General features: G+C 38.0%; 1 protein-coding gene across 1 annotated transcript; it reads left to right on the plus strand.

The window, feature by feature from the left end:
• Positions 1 to 132: 132 nt before the first annotated feature.
• cpsf2 (cleavage and polyadenylation specific factor 2) lies at positions 133 to 14,706 on the plus strand. Its single transcript, XM_007255472.4, has 15 exons — positions 133 to 299; positions 2,150 to 2,323; positions 2,419 to 2,578; positions 2,659 to 2,764; positions 3,209 to 3,338; positions 3,433 to 3,548; positions 3,933 to 4,120; positions 4,599 to 4,889; positions 5,446 to 5,546; positions 5,909 to 6,112; positions 7,004 to 7,156; positions 7,518 to 7,743; positions 10,012 to 10,323; positions 13,979 to 14,113; positions 14,294 to 14,706. The coding sequence occupies exons 2-15, from the start codon at positions 2,175 to 2,177 to the stop codon at positions 14,384 to 14,386; spliced, it is 2,364 nt and encodes a 787-aa protein (XP_007255534.2). The 5' UTR covers positions 133 to 299; positions 2,150 to 2,174; the 3' UTR covers positions 14,387 to 14,706.
• The last annotated feature ends 8,443 nt before the right edge of the window (positions 14,707 to 23,149 follow it).

A 23,149-nucleotide genomic window follows, 5' to 3' on the forward strand; every position in this document is an offset into this window, starting at 1 on the left:
GTTTTGTTTTAATTATATTCGTCGATAAAATTAAATATAGTTAAAATTGTGTGATAAACGGTAGATCTGCAGCATGTATCGTATTATTTTAAAACGCAAATAATGTAATACAATTAGTTCGGCTTCACCTAAAAACACGCAGTAAGTGGTACGCTCCGCCGACCCTGCTCTGTAATGGCGCAGCGCGGCGAGATTGAACAGTGAAATTCCTCTAAATATAATAAAAAATGACGCTGAGAGCGGTTTGGACATGTTTATCGGGACACACGTTCATGTGAAGTTCTTTAGTTCTTCGACCGGTATGCTGCTGTTCGTTAATATGACTTTTTTTTCCTTCATTTTAGCTTCTGTTAGCTAGCTCGCTAACCTAACGCTAGCCTTCAGTTGATTCAAAGCTGGTTGCCTAGCTAGCTTAGCTAACCTGATGTTATTGTGAGCTGACCGGTAAAATGTATTTAGTTGAAGATTATTTTTAAACCCAAGTATTCAGGTTTATTTGCTTTTTCGGTTTTAAAATACACAATAGAAACTCATAGTACCTTTCCTGTGCTTTGTATTTTTTATAACGAGGCTGAAATGGGCTTAATATTGGACATTTCAGTTCAGTTCCACTTTAAATTGTACACCCGTTTCACTCTATATGTAACTTAGCTGCTGCATCATATAATGTGAAACTTATATTATATAGCTTACCCGCAGAGTGATCTATTATAAGCGTTTATTTATTTTATTGTTAAATGAAAACCAATGAAAACCCCAAAATTAGTGTCCCTTTGTAAGACCCTTTGTTACTTTTGGAAGTGTGGGCAGTGTGCCAAGTCCTGCTGGAAGATGAAATCCGCATCTCCATAAAAGTTGTCAGCAGAGGGAAGCATGAAGTGCTGTAAGATTTTCCAGAAAAACACTGCACTGACTTTGGACTTGATAAAACTCAGTGGACCAACACACCAGATTACATGTCTCTCCAAACCATCAGTGACTATCGGAAAATGTTGTATTTCATTTGGAAATCAAGGACCCAGAATCTGTAGGAAAAGCACACAGCTGCTTGAGGTCTATTGTAAAGTTTCCACAATCAGTAATGGTTTGGAGTCATTTGCTGGTGTTGGTCCACTGTTTCATATCCAAAGTCAGTGCAGTGTTTTCCTACGAAATCTTACAGCACTTTGCTTTCTTCTGCTAACAACTTTTATGGAGATGTGGATTTAATTTTCCAGCGGGACTGCCCACACTGCCAAAAGTAGCAATTGGGTTTTCATTGGCTGTAAGCCAATACAATAAATGATTGCTTAAAATAGAGCACTCTGTGGAATTTTTGAGATGCACTAGTAGATAAAGTCCATCTTCATTTTATTTCTTGACAAAGCAGAGCAGAAATTGTAGTTATTGTTTTTTAAACACCAGAATTAGTAGCTGGTTTTCTAGCCAAGTTAACTTAGGATTTGCTAAACTGTATTGTGACTTGTATATTTGCATAGCTACTCCTTGTGATTGCTAAATATGTAGGATAAGCAGGTTTTATCACTGATACAGTCTAATCAGTATGTGCAGTGAGTAGCCACTATGATGTTTTAATTTTTTTGTAATCATTTTTGTTCGTTCCTCATTGTACTTTAAAAAAAAACTGGGTGCTGAAGTAACAACACAGCTCAACAAAACTGAACAGGCATCGTTCAAGAACAAGCTGCTAGTTTTGGTGTTTAAAAATTAGTAACTACAGTGTGTACTCTGCCTTGTTACTAAACTAAAATGAAGCTGGACTTTATACTGTGAGCTTCCACCTTCAACAGTCCAACAGGTGTACTATTTAAGGTGGAACTGAAATGTCCACTTCAGCCGTATTATTTAGAAGCTCACAGTATAAAGTCCAGCTTCATTTTAGCATAATAGGTTAATAAAAGCGAAGTAAACAATGTAGCCTATTGTTTTTTTTAACACCAAAATTAGTAGCTAGTTCTCTAGCTAACTAGGTTATCTGTGTTGGGATTTGTTGAGCTGTGTAGTGACTAGTATATTTACAGAGCTGTAACCTGTAAAGAGTTCATTGTTGCTAAATCTAAAAGCTGTTTTTTTATGACTGATTCAGTCTAATCAGTTTGTGTAGGAAGTTATATGCTGTAACATTTTTTTCTTGTTTTCTCCGCATTAGAGTGTGAAAAAACTTTGTGTTGAAGATGACCTCCATCATCAAGCTGACTGCCGTATCCGGCGTGCAGGAGGAGTCTGCTCTCTGTTACCTGTTACAGGTAGATGAGTTCCGCTTTCTTTTGGACTGCGGCTGGGACGAGAGCTTCTCCATGGACATCATAGATGCTATGAAAAGGTGGATGCTCATGATCTCCATTGGTGGATTCTATAGGCACTGCTTAATTTATCAGCTGTATTTGAATGCAGAATGTTTTCCCTGTTGCTTTGCAGGTATGTGCACCAAGTCGATGCAGTGCTTCTCTCTCATCCAGACCCACTACACTTGGGCGCTTTACCCTATGCAGTTGGCAAACTGGGCCTCAACTGTACCATCTATGCCACCATCCCTGTGTACAAGATGGGACAGATGTTTATGTATGACCTCTATCAGGTATGGACAGAGGGTTCTGGCAAATTGACATTTTGACAAACAGGTTATTGTTGTTTTTGCTAAGATGTTCTTTCTTGCAGTCTCGTCACAACACAGAAGACTTTTCCTTATTCACACTAGATGATGTGGACTCAGCTTTTGACAAGATCCAGCAGTTAAAATACTCACAGATTGTAAATCTGAAAGGTAATTCTTAAATTCACTGTACAATTTTTTTTAATTAAGTGTTAACTTTATTGCTTTAAGGGATAGCTATTATCTTGTCTTAAAATTGTTGAATGCCAGCACATGGATTGAGTCAATGTAAAAATTTAAATAGAACATTTTATATTAAGCTTTTAGAGGCATAAAGCGGATAACGTTTTTCTTCCACTGTTGCTGTTAACAGTTCACACCCGAAAGTGTTCTTAATGACTTGCCCGGTTAAATAAATAATAAATAAATAAAATAGTGTATATGGCACATTGTCTGTTGTGTACATACATTTTTGTTAAAGTTGTCGGAGAAATCTGTATATTTCTATATTATTAATATAGGTGAAACGAGAGCCCTACTTTGTATGTTTCAAATTTACGTATACATGCAGACTTCTCACTTGTTGTATTTTCATATCTTTTTTTTTTCTTCTAGGAAAGGGTCATGGTTTATCCATCACTCCGCTTCCTGCTGGTCATATGATTGGTGGGACCATTTGGAAAATAGTGAAAGATGGAGAGGAGGAGATTATTTATGCTGTGGACTTTAATCATAAGAGAGAAATGTAAGTAGGCTAAACGTTTTAAACATGCTGATGTTTGCCATTGATATTTTGCTTCTGCTAAATAAATGACTTACTATTTGCTTGAATCTTGCAGTCATCTAAACGGTTGTTCCCTCGAGTCAATCAGCCGACCCTCCCTGCTCATTACTGATTCCTTCAATGCCACTTATGTTCAGCCTCGCAGAAAACAGCGTGATGAGCAGCTCCTGAGTAAGTTTACTGACCTTCACAGTGCTTGAGCCTCTCAGCCACCTTCATAAAGTACCTAAAGTGTTGTTGTTAAGTGTTTTAGTGATACAAAGTAGTTTACCATTATTTGTTTGTTACTGATTTTAAGGATCTAATATTGCAATTACTGGTTATATCAGCACATATAGTTGTATTAATATTAGAACCAGTAATGTACTGACTTAACACATTGACATTGACAATAATGAAGACATTTTGTCACAAAGTTAAAAATAAAATAAAATAAAATAAAATTAGGTTTACATACATTATGTTACCAAGCATGCTTTCATTCAGTGCAGTCTATCTATGCAATGTTAAAAATGGCTGATTGGTGAAGCTAAGCTGTATTTTTTCCTCCTACAGCTAATATTATGGAGACTCTTCGTGGTGATGGCAATGTGCTGATCGCTGTGGATACAGCTGGACGTGTGCTGGAGCTGGCTCAGTTGCTGGATCAAATCTGGAGGACCAAGGATGCAGGGCTGGGGGTGTATTCCCTCACTCTGCTCAACAATGTCAGCTACAATGTTGTGGAGTTCTCTAAGTCCCAGGTCTGACATACTTCACAACCAAGCTCCACTGTCCATTGTTTAAGAGATCTACAACCCTGCAAAGTTTAATACATTCAGCTGTAGCACAGCTGAGATCCAGTCCAGCTTAGATCAGCATTGGCTCTGGAACTCAGGCTTTATTCACACTTTACGGCAAATCAGTTAGAAGTGACTAAATCTTCCACTTGTGAATGAGTATTGTTGTGCAGTCTTAATCAATTTATTGACAATAATTTTCATAATTACTAGCTATATTCACAACACAGATTTACAATATTTATAATAAAGAAAATTTAAGTTATTGCAAATAATTGTTAAAGTAAATGTTTCTTACATATTTTACATGTATTTAAATAACTTTAATAGTTTTTACTTGCGAGTAGAAATTGTATCAAAATATCCCCTTATAAGGCTCAGCTGAGATCGCAGAGGTTGTTGCTTTGTGGTACAATTTAGCATTTATTTCTTTTCCTAATAGGTGGAGTGGATGAGTGATAAGCTCATGCGATGCTTTGAAGACAAGAGAAACAACCCCTTCCAGTTCCGTCACCTCTCTCTGTGTCACGGTCTGTCTGATCTGGCTCGAGTGCCCAGTCCTAAAGTGGTTCTGTGCAGCCAGCCTGATTTGGAATCAGGTTTTTCCAGGGAACTCTTTATCCAGTGGTGCCAGGACTCTAAAAACTCCATCATTCTCACCTACCGCACCACACCGGGTACACTGGCCCGATACCTTATAGACAATCCTGGAGAGAAGATGATAGACCTGGAGGTGAGCTTTGTCCGGAAAAAGAATTAGGCAGTACTTGGCTTATATAATTTCAAGTTTTTCTTATGTTACATGCCATATTTTAAAGTCTATAGAAGATTTTTTTGGACACCAAATAAATTGAAAAAGAGGTGGTCTAATATAGATTAGCAATTTATTCTACCTAATGATAAATTAAACTTCTGACCAAGCTAAACTGCAATATCCAATACATTGTTTAGATTTTTCTATATTCAGATTCATTAGAATGGAGTGAAAAGAAAAAGTTTTTATTCAACATTTCACACATTGCACTCCATAAAAATTATAACTATCTTACCAGTGATATTGCTGGTCAGTTTTTCATAACGTCCTTTCATGACTTCCCAGAGTCCTCTACTAATAGCATTTTAAATTTGTAATAGGAAAAATGTGTATGTTTTAAAGAAAACCTAAAATCTAACACGGGCATCAGTTTGTTAGTTTAATATGATAAAATCAGATGTGTGGTATTGCTAATTATTTTGAATGCAACAGTGAATTAATTTGTTAGCTAACTTTTTTTTTCTTTTAAAAACAGATAAAGAAAAGGACCAAACTGGAAGGTCGTGAGCTGGAGGAGTACCTGGAGAAGGAGAAAATGAAGAAAGAAGCTGCTAAGAAACTTGAACAAGCAAAAGAGTGAGTCATAGTGTGCAGTTATTATTTGTTTGCTAGGTAACGCGTGACTGAGATTTCTTGATTTTTTTATTTATTAAGTTTATAAACCTACAAAAATCCAAGCACGATCTGTCATTCACCCCATTAACCATTTGTTCAACCCTGTAAATCATGTTGGGTGTTGCCTGTGTTTATTCCGTAAAAAAAAGCCCTTTTTATGAGTTTTCTTTATGAAGTTTGAGTACAGTGCAGAAGCTTCAAGCAGTCAAAAAGTTTGTTTAAAAAAATGTCAGAAACCACATCGGCAAGTCCAGCAGGGATTACTGAAGGTTTGAGGAGAGTGTGTCTCATGTTTGCTAATGCTTCTGTCTTCTTGTTCTCAGGGTCGATGTGGACTCGAGTGATGAAAGTGATATGGAGGATGATTTGGAGCAGCCTGCTATGGGGAAGACCAAACACCATGACCTGATGATGAAAGGCGAGGGGGGGCGCAAGGGAGGCTTCTTCAAACAGGCCAAGAAATCCTACCCCATGTTTCCTTCTCACGAGGAGAGGATCAAATGGGATGAGTATGGAGAAATCATCAGGTAAGCTGCTGTAAGGCCTGCAGCTCCTCTTCTAAAACTATGTGGGTCCATTTAAAACATCAAGACACCTTATTGAAACACAGTTTAAAAAAGGAGGTCATGGTAACACACAAAGTGATAGATATAGATATGCTCCTGTAAAAAACTTTCATACAGTTCTTCTTCTGTTAGAGAGCAGATCCAGTGTAACTGTCAGACTAAAGTCTTTATTACGTTACATATTACAAGGGACATTTATTGAGTAAGTAGTTTATTGTAGGCTCCTTAAACAGAGCACCAACTAAACTTGTCTTGTGTTCTGTATGTGTTTTAATGGACTAAAATTAAGGAGTTGGCAACTGAAAATATTTAACAGAAAAAGCAGTTTTTGTGTATGGCATTAGTGACAAAAATTATTCATTTATACAAAACAGTGACTGTTTTATTATGTCATATTTACTGTGGTGTGAAAGTGTTTGCCCCTTCAGGATGTTTGTCACTCTTAAATGTTTCAGATCATCAAAGTAATTTAAATAGTAGTTAAAGACAACACAAGTAAACACAAAATGCCTTTTTTAAATAAATGTTTTAATTATTAAAGCAGAAAAAAAATCCAAACCCATATGGCCATGTGTGAAAATCATCATGATGTTCTAAAACATGGGTGCTCAATTCTGGTCCTTAAAGATGTACCATCCTGGAGATTTCAGGTTTAACACACCTGAATCTCACACCTGTTATTATGTTCTTAATAACCTGGATCAGATGTTTGAGGTTAGGGGTGGAGAGGTAGATCTCCAGGTTCAGAAATGTGCACACCTATTTTTAATATAATTTGATGCCTAAGGCTGTCTGTGTCTGGAACCGTGTTCCCTGTTCTATCACTCATGCCATTTTTGTGGCTGCTCCCAGGCCAGAGGAGTTCCTGGTTCCTGAGCTGCAGGCTACAGAGGAGGAGAAGAGTAAGCTGGAGTCCGGTATGGCTAATGGAGATGAGCCAATGGACCAGGACCTGTCGGACGTCCCCACCAAGTGTACGTGCACCACAGAGAACCTGGAGATCAGGTTGGTGTCCTTTTGCATGTCTGTCTGTGTAAAATATGTGTCTAAGATTCAACCACGTACTACGTCTTATAGGAGAACTTGAACAAGAGAAAAGCCAATTTGGGGGCAATTTAATTAAGTTTTAATTAAATTTTAAAATGAAAAGAAGTACAGAAATTAGACAGGATTTGCTGTCCTCTTGTGTAATGTGTACAATCAGGAGTATGCTAAAACAAAATACACTAAATAATAATAATAATAAAAGAATAACAACAAAATTAATTAAGCAGCTTAAGTAATAATAAAATAATGGTGTTTTGCAGGGTTTTATAATGAACGTTTGCAAAATTTTAACAAGGGCTGTTCATTTTTGTGTCACTAGAGCTCGAGTCACATACATAGACTACGAGGGCCGCTCAGATGGAGACTCCATTAAGAAGATTATAAACCAGATGAAGCCCAGACAGCTGGTCATAGTCCACGGGCCTCCAGAGGCCAGCCAGGACCTGGCAGATTCGTGTAAGGCCTTCTGTGGAAAAGACATTAAAGTGTACACCCCCAAGCTTCAGGAGACTGTGGACGCCACCAGCGAAACACACATCTACCAGGTAATGACATTAATTACATATTTTATGTTATATATTTACTATTAACATGATTAAGATTATGGGATTGGATTAGGCTGGATTTATTGTCTCAATGCACCGATGTAGGAATTGATTTTGCAGATATACAAATCTGCTGATGCCAATGCCAAAATACACATTTATAACTTAGAGACTAGACACTTTGGTTTATCTTAATAACATTAAAATTAATAAAAAATATCTTAAATCAATAATTATTAAAGTATCACAGTCAGTATTGGCCAACAGTAGCATGGCTAGCATCATTGAGTCCTTTCCAGCATACAATAAATACATCAGCAAGTATTGATTTGAAATATTGGTCATATATAATATTGGCCAATATAATTCCAATATAATTGTTTATCCCTAATAATTTATATGACTCAGTCTTGGACACAAAAGATTGTAACACATTCACTCATTACTTTTTTTTTACTGTAAAATATATATTATATACTAAAAAATATATTGTGTGGAGACGCACTACAAATTGCGTTGTTACATCCCTATCATAGCATACAAGTCAGGTAGGAAAATGTGATTGCATTGTCCTAATAACTCATCTGACACAAAGCATATGCGTTGAGTCTGGAGCTGATACCACTCAACAGTGCGATTATACACTCATGTATGGGATGTGACATTGTCCACAATGTGCAACAGTTTACCAATTTGAAGTAAATTATTAAAAAATTGATATTAGCTAAATGAATCAGAACAAACACACTTAAAAAATAAATTAGGGCTGCTGGGTAAACTTTAATTGACCCGTCGTGCACCGGTACAGAGAGAGCATTAAGCATTAAAACATCTGCTATCCTAGACGTTCCCATAATCTAGGTACAGACAGTGAAGAATGTCAAAGTACAGAGTGTGAGTCTGCTGTGACTGTGGGGAAACTGCAGTAGTCTTCTATCTTCTCTGCTTGCTGCTGCTGCTGCTGCTGCTGCTGCTGGTGTTTTTAGCACTGCAGGTCGTGTATGCAGGCCGTGGAATTGATTCTGTCATAATGATGTACGACTCGCCGAGGTGGAGTTTAAACCTATAGAAAAGTAAAGACTCTTTCTGGGCCAGTGCTCATGTTAAATGTAGAGCAAAGAAAAGCTTGGTATGTACAGTAGATACCGCACAGAATAAAAAGAGCTAGGCTTTTTTTACCGTGTCTTAGGAAAGCTGTTCTTTAAAAATTTGTTCTGCGCTTTCTTTCATTGTGCATTAAATCTCAGAAGGACTGCAGTGGTAATAGAGGTTTTCTTAAGCTTGTGTCCCTTATCAGGTGTAGTTAAGAGGTTTCTGGGCTGTGACATTTAGTGATATTAGTAAATTTTAATTTTGTATTTTACAGAAATAATTATTAAATAGAGATAAAAAAAATTACATTGGTCATATTTTCTACTCATTATGAAAATACTTGATTCCAAGCAAGCTATATCTAACCCATATAGGATCAACTGTTAACGCTGCATTATGAATAAGTATCTTTTAGTTTCTGTGCTCCACCTATAGGTCAGGGGTGTAATTGGCTTTTACTCACCTACTGCACTCCATACACATCACACTTTTTACATCTGCATTTTACAAGCTGAGAGATACAAAGATACTTTCCTCAAAACCCCCTCAGGAAATTTACCTCTGTTGCACAGGTTAAGTTAATCAGAGTTACCTGCCACAGAACCCGCAAGTTAACAGAGTATTTTGGTTTGCTTAACACTTGATTCCCTGTGTGTTCGTATGTCAAAGTATGGATGATTTCAGGTTTCATTTACAAAAAAAAAAAACGTTGAATGAGAAGGTGTGTTCAAACTCTTGACTGGTACTATTTGTTACTATAGGATAGTATAGATAGGATAGTTACTATAGTTTTTTTTGATGGTACCATATCAGTGTGCTTGTGAACTGTTATTGCAGAATTATATAAGAATTGGTTATTTTTAACTTTTATAGGTCATTTCACAAGCTGAGAGATACTTAAAGAAAAAACATGAAGACCGGGGAGTTAGACTTAATATTCCAAGATTTTACACAAATTCTTGAACTTTGTCCTTCCTACTTCTCCAGAGTTACAAAGTGCAGTTAGCAGTGTGTTGTGCCCGGAGTAGAAATAATCTCCCTATTACAGTCATTGAAACATCAACATGATGCTAATTTAAATCCCAGTCCTTGGATATTTATCATACATGATAAGTCAGCATTGTTTGTTGAAATGAATTGCTCTTGAGTAATGAATGTATGTTGTGTTTTCTCCAGGTAAGACTGAAAGACTCTCTGGTCAGCTCTTTGCAGTTCTGTAAGGCCAGGGACACAGAGCTGGCCTGGATCGATGGAGTGCTGGACATGCGGGTGGTGAAAGTGGACACGGGGGTGCTGGCGGAGGAAGGAGACACCCGGGACGAGGCAGAGGAAGGAGAACTCTCCATGGATGTGTCGTCTGAGCTGGCGACTGAGCCCAGCGCCATGGCAACACAGCGGGCCATGAAGACATTGTTCGGAGAGGACGAAAAGGAGATTTCAGAAGAGAGTGACGTCATTCCCACACTGGAGCCCCTACCTGCAACTGAGGTGAGTAGGAGAGAGAGATAAGTGTGAAAAGAAAGACGAGAGGAGTGAGTGGAATTAGTATAAAGAGAAAACGATAATAGTTTATTGAGGTAAGTAAAAGAAAATAGACAGTTAAAGCGCAAACACGTGGCTAAAGGTTAAAGGTTGAATTTTTTTTTTTTTTTTTTTTTTTTTTTATAGAAGTTATTAAAGCTCAATATTTTTTTACTCCCTCAGTGTCCCAATTCTGTCCCAAAATCAATGTGATAAATGATTTGACAAACTGGCCAGCCATCACTTAATCTGAGTTGAACTGTAACCTTACAGATGCCAAGAGCTAAGTTAAAGCAGTCCCACAGCCACTGGCCTCTGGCTGGGTGGGAATGGGTTAAAACTGTGATGCTGTCAGCCAGGTTAAAGACGCAATGCTAACAGACACAACCACAAACCTTGGTTAGTTGTGAGAGATTTAAAATGTTTAAAATACTTGCAGACAGAGCTGCCATCCTCTTTTAGGTGTAAGCCGGAAAAAGCCATGATGCTAATATATAAATTAAAGATGCGGTGCTAACTGACAGAGTAACTGTGATGCTACCAGTTTTTTTCTGAGCTGGATTACTCACTGATGGTTGATGACACTGTTGATAATATCTCTGTATGTGGCTTATAATGGTTATGTGGCTACAGTAAGCCCTCCTGTTTGTTGATCGCTTTGAGCCAACTATGACATTTTTTGGTTTTGTGTCTTGATGAGCTTTTCGAGCTGCTGCTAGAAAAATAATCAGGCTAAGTAATATTTTGGTGTGTGAGTTATATCGCCAACATTTTTGAATATTGTAAATGATGATATACCCTGAAATATTGTGCCATATTATCCACCTCCTAATTATCACATCAGGGTGCTCCCTTTTTTTTTTTTTTTTTTTTATTACTGTTTTAGCAAAAGAAAAATTAACATTGTTCTTATTTCCCATTATATATCTACAGATTATATTTGTCCAGTATCATTCATTTTACTTCAGTCCTGGATATTTGGAGTGCATTATTAGTATCTTGACATTCTGGATCATTCACTTCTGTTACTAATCTGATACATATTTTTTATATTTTAGTTAGGGGGTGCCATATATCATATCATATGCTAAAATGAAAAAAATACTTTCTTTTTGTTGTAGTAGTGTATTCTTGAAGTGTTTTGTCATATCACCGTGAATATCGTTTTCTCGTAAATTCCATTAAATATTGTAAAATTATTTTAGGGCCATATGGCCCACCCCTAGTAAGAGTTCACAGTGTACTTCTACCTTTCTGTACCTTCAGTCTATTTGTCATGTGAACACAGTCTGTAATTCAAATGTCTTCCATGCTTGTTGTATATAGGTAATGCAGTTTGTTAGTTATGACTCAAGCCATCTTATGATGTGTTTATCTTGACATCTCATATAATGATAACCAAAAAATGGGATTAATTTTAAAGTCCTAGCTAAAAAAAAATGGAGATGCAGATGGAAACAGACCCTGTTATACAGAGACACTGCAGTAGCAGCGGTGATAGGATAGCTAGTAAGGTAGAGGGTAAGGGAGAACAGAGGAAGAAAGAGAAAGTGTGGGGGTGCTGAACTCTTCACAGAAGTGTATGGGGATGGAGGAGAACCCCTCAGGAAAGAGCAGGATAATGTGGAGTTTACTCTGGGACAGCGTGGGTGAATGAAAGACAAGAGAGAGAGAGAGATGCCAGAACTGTGGGGAGATTAAAATAGATGTGCTGACCTTAAGAGAGCAGTGAACAGACGCAGCGTTCTGAGCTGTAGGACAGCGCTCAGAGACTGCAGCACCGAGCAGGGCGGATAAAACACTGCAAAGCTGAAGACCCTTCACTACTGTACTCTCCAAATCCAGCCACTTATAGCTTCTGCACTGAGCCGTGTGCTCCCGCACTGAACCAGGAGGAGTGCATTAAAAAGATCTCAGAGAACACGGAGTAAAAGCTGTGTGCATTTCTAAAATTTCAATGTTATTATTATTATTACACAATTTAACACACATTATTTGTGATTTGATGCTCAATCTCTAACAGCAAGAATCATTAACACATTTTTTTAATTAATTTATATTTCACAAAGTAATAAATATTTATTTTCTAATATGTCTGTATAGTTTACAGAGGATTTCATCTGGACTAGAAATGTGATGTGATTAGGGCTGCAACTATTAATTATTTTGGTAGTCCACTAATGATTATTTTTTGATTAGTCAGTGATCATTTCTGCCTTGTCCTTCCTTTCTAAAAACGATAAAAACATCTGAACATGAGGTTTAAAAGGCATTTAAGTGTCTAGATGTTGTTTAAATGTGGAAAGTACTGATATTTAGTGATTAAATATGTAATCTGTTGAATTTAGACTCTTTTGGAGACAGACTAAGTTGAGTGTAAACTGTGTGAGTGAACCCATCTCCCATTGTGCTTTCTATCCCCGACACTTTTTGTAATGCGGTATTGTTGCAAATTAACGATTAGTCGGCAATAAAACTTGTAGCCTACAAATTTTAATAATCGATATTGTCGATTATATTGACTTATCGTTGCAGCCCTAGATGTAATGGACAAAAAATCTCAATGAATTCCCCCCAAAATTTAATTGGCTGCCTCGATTTAGTTTCCTGTTAAATTGAATATTTCACCTCATTTTACCCATTTAGATTAATGCACTATTATTTTAATGAACAGGAAGTATTGCATGCTTCTCCATTTGCCCAGTTGACTTGTTTTTGAGTTCTGTTTTTTCTATGGCGAAGGCTGGATGGAAAGGTGTCACGTGACCTTGTAGTATGTTTGCAAGTGAAGAACAATAAACAAAATAAATTAAAAACAAACGAGTTCACAATATTTATTTTGTTGGTGCAAGATAGCATTAGCATGTTATAAATTATAAATAATCTGCCTGCCTTATAGCACAGTTTGACAGCCAAAAATCAGATCAGAGCCACAAAATTTGATCTAAAGTCACTTCAGCCTGGTAATGTAAACGTAGCCTTTGTTTGTCCCTCTGTCAGGCTCCCTGAGTTTGTTGGTGATGAGCACTGGCAGCGCAGCAGAGCTGCTGTGCTAGAGTGGTGCTTCACATCTGTCACACTGTCCTCATGTCTTCTTTCCAGCTGGTGTGGAGTCCTGCTGTGTTATAGATATACTTTATTTTTATCTGCGTGCTACCTCAGAGTAAGATTTCTGAGTTAGGCAGATACTGTAGTAGCTTAAAAGAGGATTTATGAGCAGTACCCCACAGTGCCTTACCTCACACCTCACAAAGTGTTACTCAAGAGTTTATTATTTCTGTCTTATAAGTGAGTGTCTGTTGAAACCATTACAAAATGTAATAATGGATTTCATCATTTGGTCCTTCAGTCATCACAGCCTTCCAACTGTATGATTGGAGAGAAATTGCACAACTAGGTATCAGCAGCTCTCAACATTCATGTGAAGCATTGTGATGATCTAAACTGCCTAAAGTCTGAATTTAGACTTTACGTGCTTTGTAATCATTTTTTTATTTTTATATTTTCTGATATATGTGCTTTCTTCCAAAGAAATGAACAATAGTGTGCAACAATGAGGGGGGTTACCCCCAGCTGCTATAGAAAGCTTTCAATTATAAGTAATATTTGTGTGTTTTTGCAGACTCCGGGTCACCAGGCTGTTTTCATAAATGAACCCAGACTGTCGGACTTTAAGCAGGTTCTGCTGCGGGAGGGCATCCAGGCAGAGTTTGTGGGCGGAGTTTTGGTCTGCAATAACTTGGTGGCCGTTCGCAGGGTGAGTTCTACACCTCCATGTCATCCAGCACTCCTTTCATCTGTCTCCTCTTAAGAGGTGTTTTTTTTTTTTTTTTTTTTTGTAATGACCTAGGTTTGATAATGCGTTTAGTAGAGGAAAAAAAATAACAGATCTTTTTTATGTGTCTGTGTTTCATTCTGTTCTTTATCTCTCACACAGACGGAGGCTGGTCGTATAGGTCTGGAGGGTTGTCAGTGTGAAGACTACTACAGGATCCGTGAGCTGCTGTATCAGCAGTATGCAGTAGTGTAGCATTGTTTCCCTACAAATAGCTCTCTGATGGGGGCTAACCTGGGCCTCTCCAGCTGTCTGAACCCCAGACATGTCCTTGTTTCTTATTTTTGTAGTTTTTCTGAGTTTATTTTTACCGCTGTTTACCCTGCAGAGCGTGGCAGATGCTCACAGTCTGAGCTTGCTCAAGAGGACCTTGGAAGTCCTTAGAGATGCTCTTCTGAACTCTAGAAGTCTAGAATATTTGTGTAGAGCAAGCAGTCAAAAGAAAAGAGGACTTCAGGATGTTTTGTTTTTTATGTTCTGTTCTTCTGATAAAAAATCTCTTTTTGAAATGAAAATTAGCTTGTGTTTCTTTTTCTTGAGCTTCTGCAAAAACAGATGAGCCTGGGTGGAGGTGGGTGGAGGCAGAGGCGGGATGCGCTGAGTGTTTGTGTTGATTTTACTCTTAGTTTGTGTCCAAACACCAGATGGAGCCATTTTTCAGATGTCTCCGCTGGCCTTATGTTTGTGCAGTGAAACTCTTGATGCCAGCTTTGAAACATCACACCATCTTAATGGTGCTGAGGCACGCAGAGAAACCCTGATGCAGATAATATATCAGCAGATAGCAGAATTTTTCATACCCGCACACACGTACAGTTTACAGTTTAGTCTTTTGTCGTTCAGAGATTGAAGAATAAATTATTCTAAATGTCTATCTATAATGTATTGAAGTAAGAGGGCACAATGCTACATTTGTAACACCATGAAACACCATGATCATTACCACCCAATGTGCTGTTCACTGTGGGTGGAATGTGTTTGATGACTTATTCCGAGTACAACTGCAACATGTGGTTCAAGGAATTGTGAATGCGTGCACAACTTAAGAAATGGAATCTCCCAACCATCATGTACCCACCATCACTTCGGTAACTTTTGAGCATGCTGGCCAGTGTTAAACCTCACTTACAAGATAACACCCCACAATTTGTAGAGGTGTATGCAGTCCCAAGGTGTTTGGCGAGTTAACAATTTATGGTCAGTTTACATACTGCTATCCCATGACATTTTAAACATCTGTGCACATTGTACCTAAGCAATGTAAACATTATTAGGTCTTGATATTCTAGATTCATTCTGTTTTAGCTCCTATACCTGGTCCACAATTAACTGCTGGATACTGAATTGGGAGAGAGTGGAATGTGGGAGGCATGTCAGTTTTATGCAAGAGAATGGCTTTCATTGTGACTACACAATACATTGTAACATTTTTTGCTGTAAATCCTGAATGCTGCTTGTTTTGTATTTTACTATTTACATATAAAGTATTAGGAGATTGCGGATTCTAATCCTGTTCATGTAGCTTGCCATCGGCTATCAGAGCTCCGAGAGAGCACAATTGGTCTTGCTCTCACTGGGTGGGTAGATGGCACTCTCCCCAAATCAAAAAGAGTAATGTTGATCAGCACAAGCCGTCTGTGAGCTAATGTACCAGAACGGAGTCGCTGTGCTTTCCTTCAAGCGCACTGGTTACTCTGCAATGCAGCATCAGCAGCAGTTTTAAAATGGCATTTCACATGTATTGGAGGAGGCATGTGCTAGTCTTCACCCTCATGGTATTGTGGCATCACTTTTAATATGGTTAGTCCTAATGAGTGGGTTGGGTAATGGGGAATAAAATAGAAGAAAAAAATAAAATAATTCCAACATGGTCAATTCTTACATCAGATGAAGTTGAACCATACTGATGAGGAACTGCCATCTGCATGAGGTATTTTCTCTTTTTCTTTTGTTGTCAAACAAATTTCAGGATCAGAAAATATGCCAATCTGATTATGTAGTAACTGTAACTGTCATATGAGACACAGTATAGTTGGTCAGAGAATATACACCAACCAGACACTTGATTAACACCACCTCCTCATTATCCTCATTTTACCTTGTTCTTCAATGGTCAGGACCACCACAGAGCAAGTATTACTTGACCTGTGGGTTATTATTCTCAGCGCTGCAGTGACTTTGACATGGTTGACAATGAATTGTATAAAGTACTTGGGTAGAGGGTATCACTGTTCTAGAAAGTAAAAAAGAATTTTGCTGGAACTACAAGATTAAGACGGCGACAAATTATTTTGGTAGTCGACTAATTATTTTTAAGTGGTTAGTCAACTCTTATTTCTGCCATCTCTGCTTGCTGTAGGTGCGGCTCATGTTTCTTGCTTTCTCTCTTTTCAAAATGCTAGAAACTGCTTAACATGGATTTTAAAGGCTGTTAAATGTCCAGTACATTGTCCTTTAAATGTGGAAAGTGCTGCTTTTTGGTGAGGGAATGTGTAATCAGTTGTGTCTGTCACTTTTGGAGATGCAGGCAGAGGTGAGTGTTTACTGTGTGAGTGAGCTGTTACCCTTCTCTCTTTAGTGCTTCTAATTAACAATTAGTCGACAGTGAACATTTGGAGTTGACAAATTGTTATAATTGTCATTGTTGATTATATTGACTAATCATTGCGACTCTTGAACACATGGTGTGGGGCACCTTGTAATATCCATACATCTGCTCTTACCATCTTGTGGAGGGGGAAACAACACAGGAACACCCTTACCCACAGAAATGGCTAATAACCAGAAATTCTTATTAAATTCAGGTGAGGTAGATGCACTGGGTGTTTTTGTAAGGTTATCAGGTTAGCACTTAGGCTAATGCCTTACCTAACAGCCTCACAAGTATGAGATGCAACCAAGTCATCATAGCTTTATAATCTAGTCTCTCCTCTACATTTTCTATTTGAAAATTCTCAAATAAACTTGATGTTTCGAAGAGACTTAATCCAGTTCCTCCTTCAGGTGCTAGCATTTATTTTCTCTGAGAAATAAGCACAGTTGAGTTTTTCCTATTTAACCACAAGCTTGACCTGACGCTGTGTAATGATGAATGCATTAGTATGGCATCACTGGATTGCTATGCCTAAGCAAGCTGTGTACAAGGTGATGATGTTTATGATTTTACAATGAATCGCTGACTCAAAATTGTCATGTAAGTTTATGTTCAGACAAAAAAAAAAGATTGATTTCTCAAAATTAGATCTGTCTCAATGACTGTCTGGTTGCTTACACCTCAACCTCCTCCTGCAGCTACAGAGCAGCGGGGGCACTCTCCTGCACTGGTGGAGACCCAGGTTTGGCACTAATCCCAGACCTCCAGCTCTGTGGGGTTGTGTGGACTGTGGGGAGGTAGTGTAGATCTCTGTGCTGCTCTTATTTTTCCTCAGGTTTTGTATCTGGGTGGGAAAGTGGGTGTGCCCACAGATGTGTGCTGCCTTCTACAGTGCTGGGTGAATCCCCCAGGTGAACTGGCACGTGTGGACAGCTGGGTGTTCACTCAAGCTTAATTTGCTGAGAAGACAGCGCTAAACTCAGTGACTTCACTCCACTACAACTTCTACTCCATTCCAAAGGTCATTAAACTAAAGAGTTCAAATAAAAATGATTTTCCTCTTTTCATGAGTGAGGTACACTAAGACATGCTTGGTGTATAAAGAGCTACAAGGCTAATAAGTAAAAGACATGTTTGCCAATTAGCATGGGGCTAACTATTTTTAAACACGTGGGCGAAAGTGTTGGTACCTCTCAGTTAATAAAAGAAAGCCTCACAATTGTTACAGAAATAACTTGAACTCCTTTCAGCTTTCTTTTCAAAACACTGTAATTATTAAAAAAAACACAATTAAAGTTAGCTACCTTAAAAACATTTCACTAGACACTTTTTTAGTCGGTCTGTGTGGCAAGCTATAATTTTGATTACAGATTTACAGCATTGAAAAAAAAAGAGACCACTAAAAATGATGAGTTTCTTTGATTTTACCAAATTGAAAACCTCTGGAATATAATCAAGTAATAATGTAGTATAATTAGAGTAAGATGAATGATCACAAGCAATCAAACCAAGCTGAACTGCTTAAATTTTTGCACCAGGAGTGGCATAAAGTTATCCAAAAGCAGTGTGTATGACAGTTGGAGGAAAAATGATAAGATGCATGAAAACTGTGATAAAACAAAACAGGGATATTCCACCAAATCTTGATTTCTGAACTTTATGAATATGAACTTGTTTTCTTTGCATTATTTGAGGTAAAGCTCGATCTGCATCTTTTTTGTTATTTCAGCCATTTATCTTTTTCTGCAAATAAATGCAGAGCATGGGAGAAGTGTTGTCTGTAGTTTATAGAATAAAACAGCAATGTTCATTTTACTCAAACATAAACCTATTAATAGCAAAATCAGAGAAACTGATTCAGAAACTAAAGTGCTCTCTTTTTCAGAGCTTTTCCAGAGCTGTAGAAACAGTATGTGATGATCTGAGAGAAGATTTAAGTGAGAGGAGCGAACTCCGTGAACTTTGGGCTGGATTTTCAGGTAGTATTTGCTTGTAGTAAGAAGCCAGTTTCCCTCTCTGATATTTTGATCCAGGAAAGAGAGATAACAGAGTTAAAAGGGAGGAGACTCGTTATGGACACATGAAAAAGGTAGACATAGTACTTATAGGATGTTAGATTGGGAGGAGGGGCTTGAGGCAAGTTCCTACCCCCATTTTTTTTATTATTTTATAATATTATTTTATAACACCATGAAATGTTCCCTTATATTAACAGTGAAGAATAGTGATCTACAGTATTGTGGTAGCGTGGGAGTGTTTCTGGGTGTTCTCTGTGTGTTTTTATGGGTGTTGTGGCCGTCTTCAGGCTGTCTATAGGGAGAGGGTATGTTAATAATAGATCAGTTCAGTTTAGAGGACTTACCATGATGTAGTTTCATGGGAGTTTTATCAACTTGGATCAGTTTTAGGCTGTGGAGATATAGTTGGTTACACTCTCCCAGTACTTTTCTGTGCTGTTAGTGAGTAGTAAGCCTGTGTCTTCTTTAAAATAATGCTGCCTTCCTCTGCATTTCCTTGGCAAACGCTACAGCATATTGGATATTGGAAAGTTGTCTGTATTTGGGATAAAAAGGAAATTGTGCAGATTAGAATTTTCACTTCAAACAAAGTTTCTGTCTATCTCTAGTGCTACTCTAAATCCACCCAGGCACAGCAGTTGAGTGCACGTATTGCGAGAAGTGTCTGGAGTTCAGCTTGCACATGTTAGGATGAGTTGCGTAATGCATTTTTGCACTTTAGAGACATTAAAAATTTAAAGTCTTTTTTTTTTTTTTTTTAATAATCCACAGTATTGTCCCACCTCCCTCTGCTCCCCACCCACATGCCATGAATACAGCAGTTTAGACTGTTACTTATTTATTTTCCTTTTTTTTTTCTGGAGTGTGTGAACTCATGTAACCCTTTATGCGACGGAGGAGTGTGGATCCGTCTGTGAAACAGCATGATGTTCTCCGTGCCCAGACGTTGCTTTTCATTTTGATAATTGACTGGTAGCGCCAGAAATGTCCAAGAGGTAATCCTCTTAGCTTTCATAATGCTGACTCTGTCACTGGAGCCACCACTTTAATGGAAATGGCAGCTGTGAGCTGAAGAGTGCAGTGGACAGAAAGATGGCCCTCGGGCGCCAGGGTCACTTTGACCCCACAGCATGCTGGGACACGCTCAGCATGGCTTACAGCTGTGAGAAAACGCTGGTATTATCTGCATGAATGGCAGAAAATCTTCACCCACACATAGACACTTACATACTTGATCAGACTGATACACTATACGGACAAAAGTCTTTTCACCCACAGCTTAATCATTGAAGCCAGGAGCTTTGTCTAGTCCCATTACCACAGGTGTATAAAATCAAGGACCTAGCCATGCAGGCTGAATTCACTAAGAATAGTGATAGATACACTGCCTGACCCAAAAAAAAAGGTCACACACTCTAATATTTCATTGGTCTGCTTTTAGCTTTGATTGCAGCACACATTCGCTGTGGCATTGTTCCAATAAGCTTCTGCAACGTCACAAGATTTATTTCAATTCTGTGTTGCATACATTTCTGACCACTGCAAAAAGCCTTCTCCAGCATATCCCAAAGATTCTTAATGGGCTTAAGGTATGGAATCTGTGGTGAACAATCCATGTGTGAAAATGATGATCTCATGCTCCCTGAATCTCTCTTTCACAAATCCAGCTCCAAGAATCCTGATATTGTCATCTTGGAATATGAACGTATCATCAGTGAAGAAAAAAATCCATTGATGGAATAACCTGGTCTATATTCAGTATATTCATGTAGTCAGCTGACCTCATTCTTTCAGCACATACTGTTGCCGAACCCAGACCTGCAGACCAACTGCAGCATCAACCCCAGATCAATTTACTTAAATAAATCCAGGTATTGACTTTCCGCCATGCAGTGTAGAATGTTTAGGTGTAGGTGTAGGTGTTTCTAAAGAGCTCACTGAACTCTGCTAACATTTCTCCCCTCCTAGAACTGTGATAGCTGTGAGTGATTTTATTGAAAAAAGTGTTTGTGTAGGAATCATAGCAAATTATCCACAAACTGTCAGATCATGTAAAGTTACAGAGCAGGGTTTCTGAGGGCTGAGTAGCAGAAAAGAGGGACTGACTTCATATTAATGTTCATGAATTTAAAATGGGATGTCACTTAAGATAATGTGGGTGTAATGTGTGTATGTCAAAATACCTCCTAATATATTTAAAATGTGTAAAATAAATTTTGTTGTTAAATCATTTAATTAATTGTGTTATATTTAATCCAGTTTTAAGGTTATTATTTTAGTTGCAAATGTATTTTATTGTAGGTACTGTAACTGAGGTGGAGTTAATTGTTTGGTGACTAAAGTCTGTTTCTTTTCTAGCTGACACTGCATGACCTACTGCTATAGGTGCTTAGGTATAAACCTAAGCACCTATAGCACCTATAAACCTGTGTAAAAACAGTAGCTACACTGTGCTACTAACAGTGCTACATTATTATGCCATCTGTAATAGTGTTGTTTTTATGGTTTCCTAAAGACTAAATGTTGTTTAAGAGGTGTGTAATGATTTAAGCATTAAGTTATCTTAGGTTATTACCATGCCAGTTGGCATACATTGTAGTATGTTTGTTTTGTAGTAATTGTTAAGTACATATGCCTTGTAGCTTCAGCTAAACTAAAGAAACAACCTTTTGACACCAAACAACATCTTAAACTACACTTTATCAGAGTGGCCAAGAACTGCCTACTTACACAGAAAAAGGCCTTTTTTACTGACAAACAAAATATCCACCCACCAGCATCATATTGGCATAATGTGAAGGAAGGAGTAGGTAGTGTGTAGGCAGGCTAGCATTACTGTTACTGATGGCTGAAGGCTCTGGTAGTGACCAGTTTAACGAACAACAGACATCAGACTACGCTGTTTGCATCTGTGTCACTCTTTCTATAAACAATAATACTTTTTTTCTATATACCAAAGACGTTATCATATCATTTTCATTTAGCATTATTTTGACTGATGTTAATGCAATGACCACAATTATTGTTCCATGTATCTTTAGTATCAGGAGTTTATCTGTGTGGGACCTACATCTACATCAAAATGCCCCTGAGTGGTGCAGTCATCTAAGCATTGCCACCATCTTTGGGATATCATCAGTTCGATCCTCAGCTAGCCGGAGTCCCAGAGAGCACATTTGGCACTTCTTCTCCCCCATAACTGTCAGATAGCATTCTCCTCCAGGTATATAGAGCTCCAGTGGCAATGTGTTTGCAGTAGCTCAAAAAAAATCTGCGTAACATCATGTTACTGGTAGGGTTGTTTAAATAAAAAAACTGCAGAGGCGATTCTAGGATAAGAGGTTTGAGGCTGCTGAGCCACATTACCCTCCCTTAAAAAACATACTGTAAATGAAATTAAGGTTTTAGTTCTCAGGAGGGGTGAGTAAATCCTATCAGAAGAAACACAAAGACTTAGATTCAAATCAGACACTAACAAACTTATATACTGGGGCAGGTGTGTTACATACATTCATTTTAAACAAAAAGAAGATAAAACTATTTGAGGCACATTTTCAATATTTTTTTAAACAAGCCTAATTACTCACATTGACAGTCTAACAATTCTAATTACTCGCATCGCACATCAGGAGGCCTAAGATAAACTTCTGAAAGATGTTATACCAGTTTAAATGCATCATTCCCCACATTCAACAAGTCCAAGTACTCTGACAGCACTCTTCTCTTTAATTCTGCATATGATGGGCAAACTGCCTCTCCTCATTTACTGCCACTTAGCCAAGATGCTACTCTTCCTCAGTTAAACCCTTCATTTGGAATTATCCTACTGCAGAGCTAATGAGATAAATACAATACTAGTTTGGTTTATCTGTATTTCATCTCATCTTCATCTTCATTTGGCCTGTTATAATATTTTAGTTTGGATGATATATTGTTGCAAGAAAAAGTATGTGAACCCTTTGGGATTACTTGGATTTCTACGTAAATTGGTCATTAAATGTGTTCTGATCTTCATCTAAGTCACAACAATAGACAAACACAGTCTGCTTAAACTAATATCACACAAAATATATATGCTTTCATGGTTTTATTGAACACAACATGTTAACATTTACAGTGCAGGGTGGAAAAAGTGTGTGAACCCTTGGATTTTTATAATTGTATTTCTGATTTTCCCCCATTTTCTCCCAATTTGGATATCCAAATTTTCCCACCCCTTTGTGCGTCCCCATCACCGTTGACGCCCGTGACCCTAGGAGGATGCGGACGAGCACACGCCTCCTCCGACACGTGTGAAGTCAATCACCCCTTTTTTCGAGCTGCTGCGGATGAATCATTGCCTGAGCA

The sequence above is a fragment of the Astyanax mexicanus genome, chromosome 1, assembly GCF_023375975.1.
Source record: "Astyanax mexicanus isolate ESR-SI-001 chromosome 1, AstMex3_surface, whole genome shotgun sequence".
NCBI lineage: Eukaryota > Metazoa > Chordata > Actinopteri > Characiformes > Acestrorhamphidae > Astyanax > Astyanax mexicanus.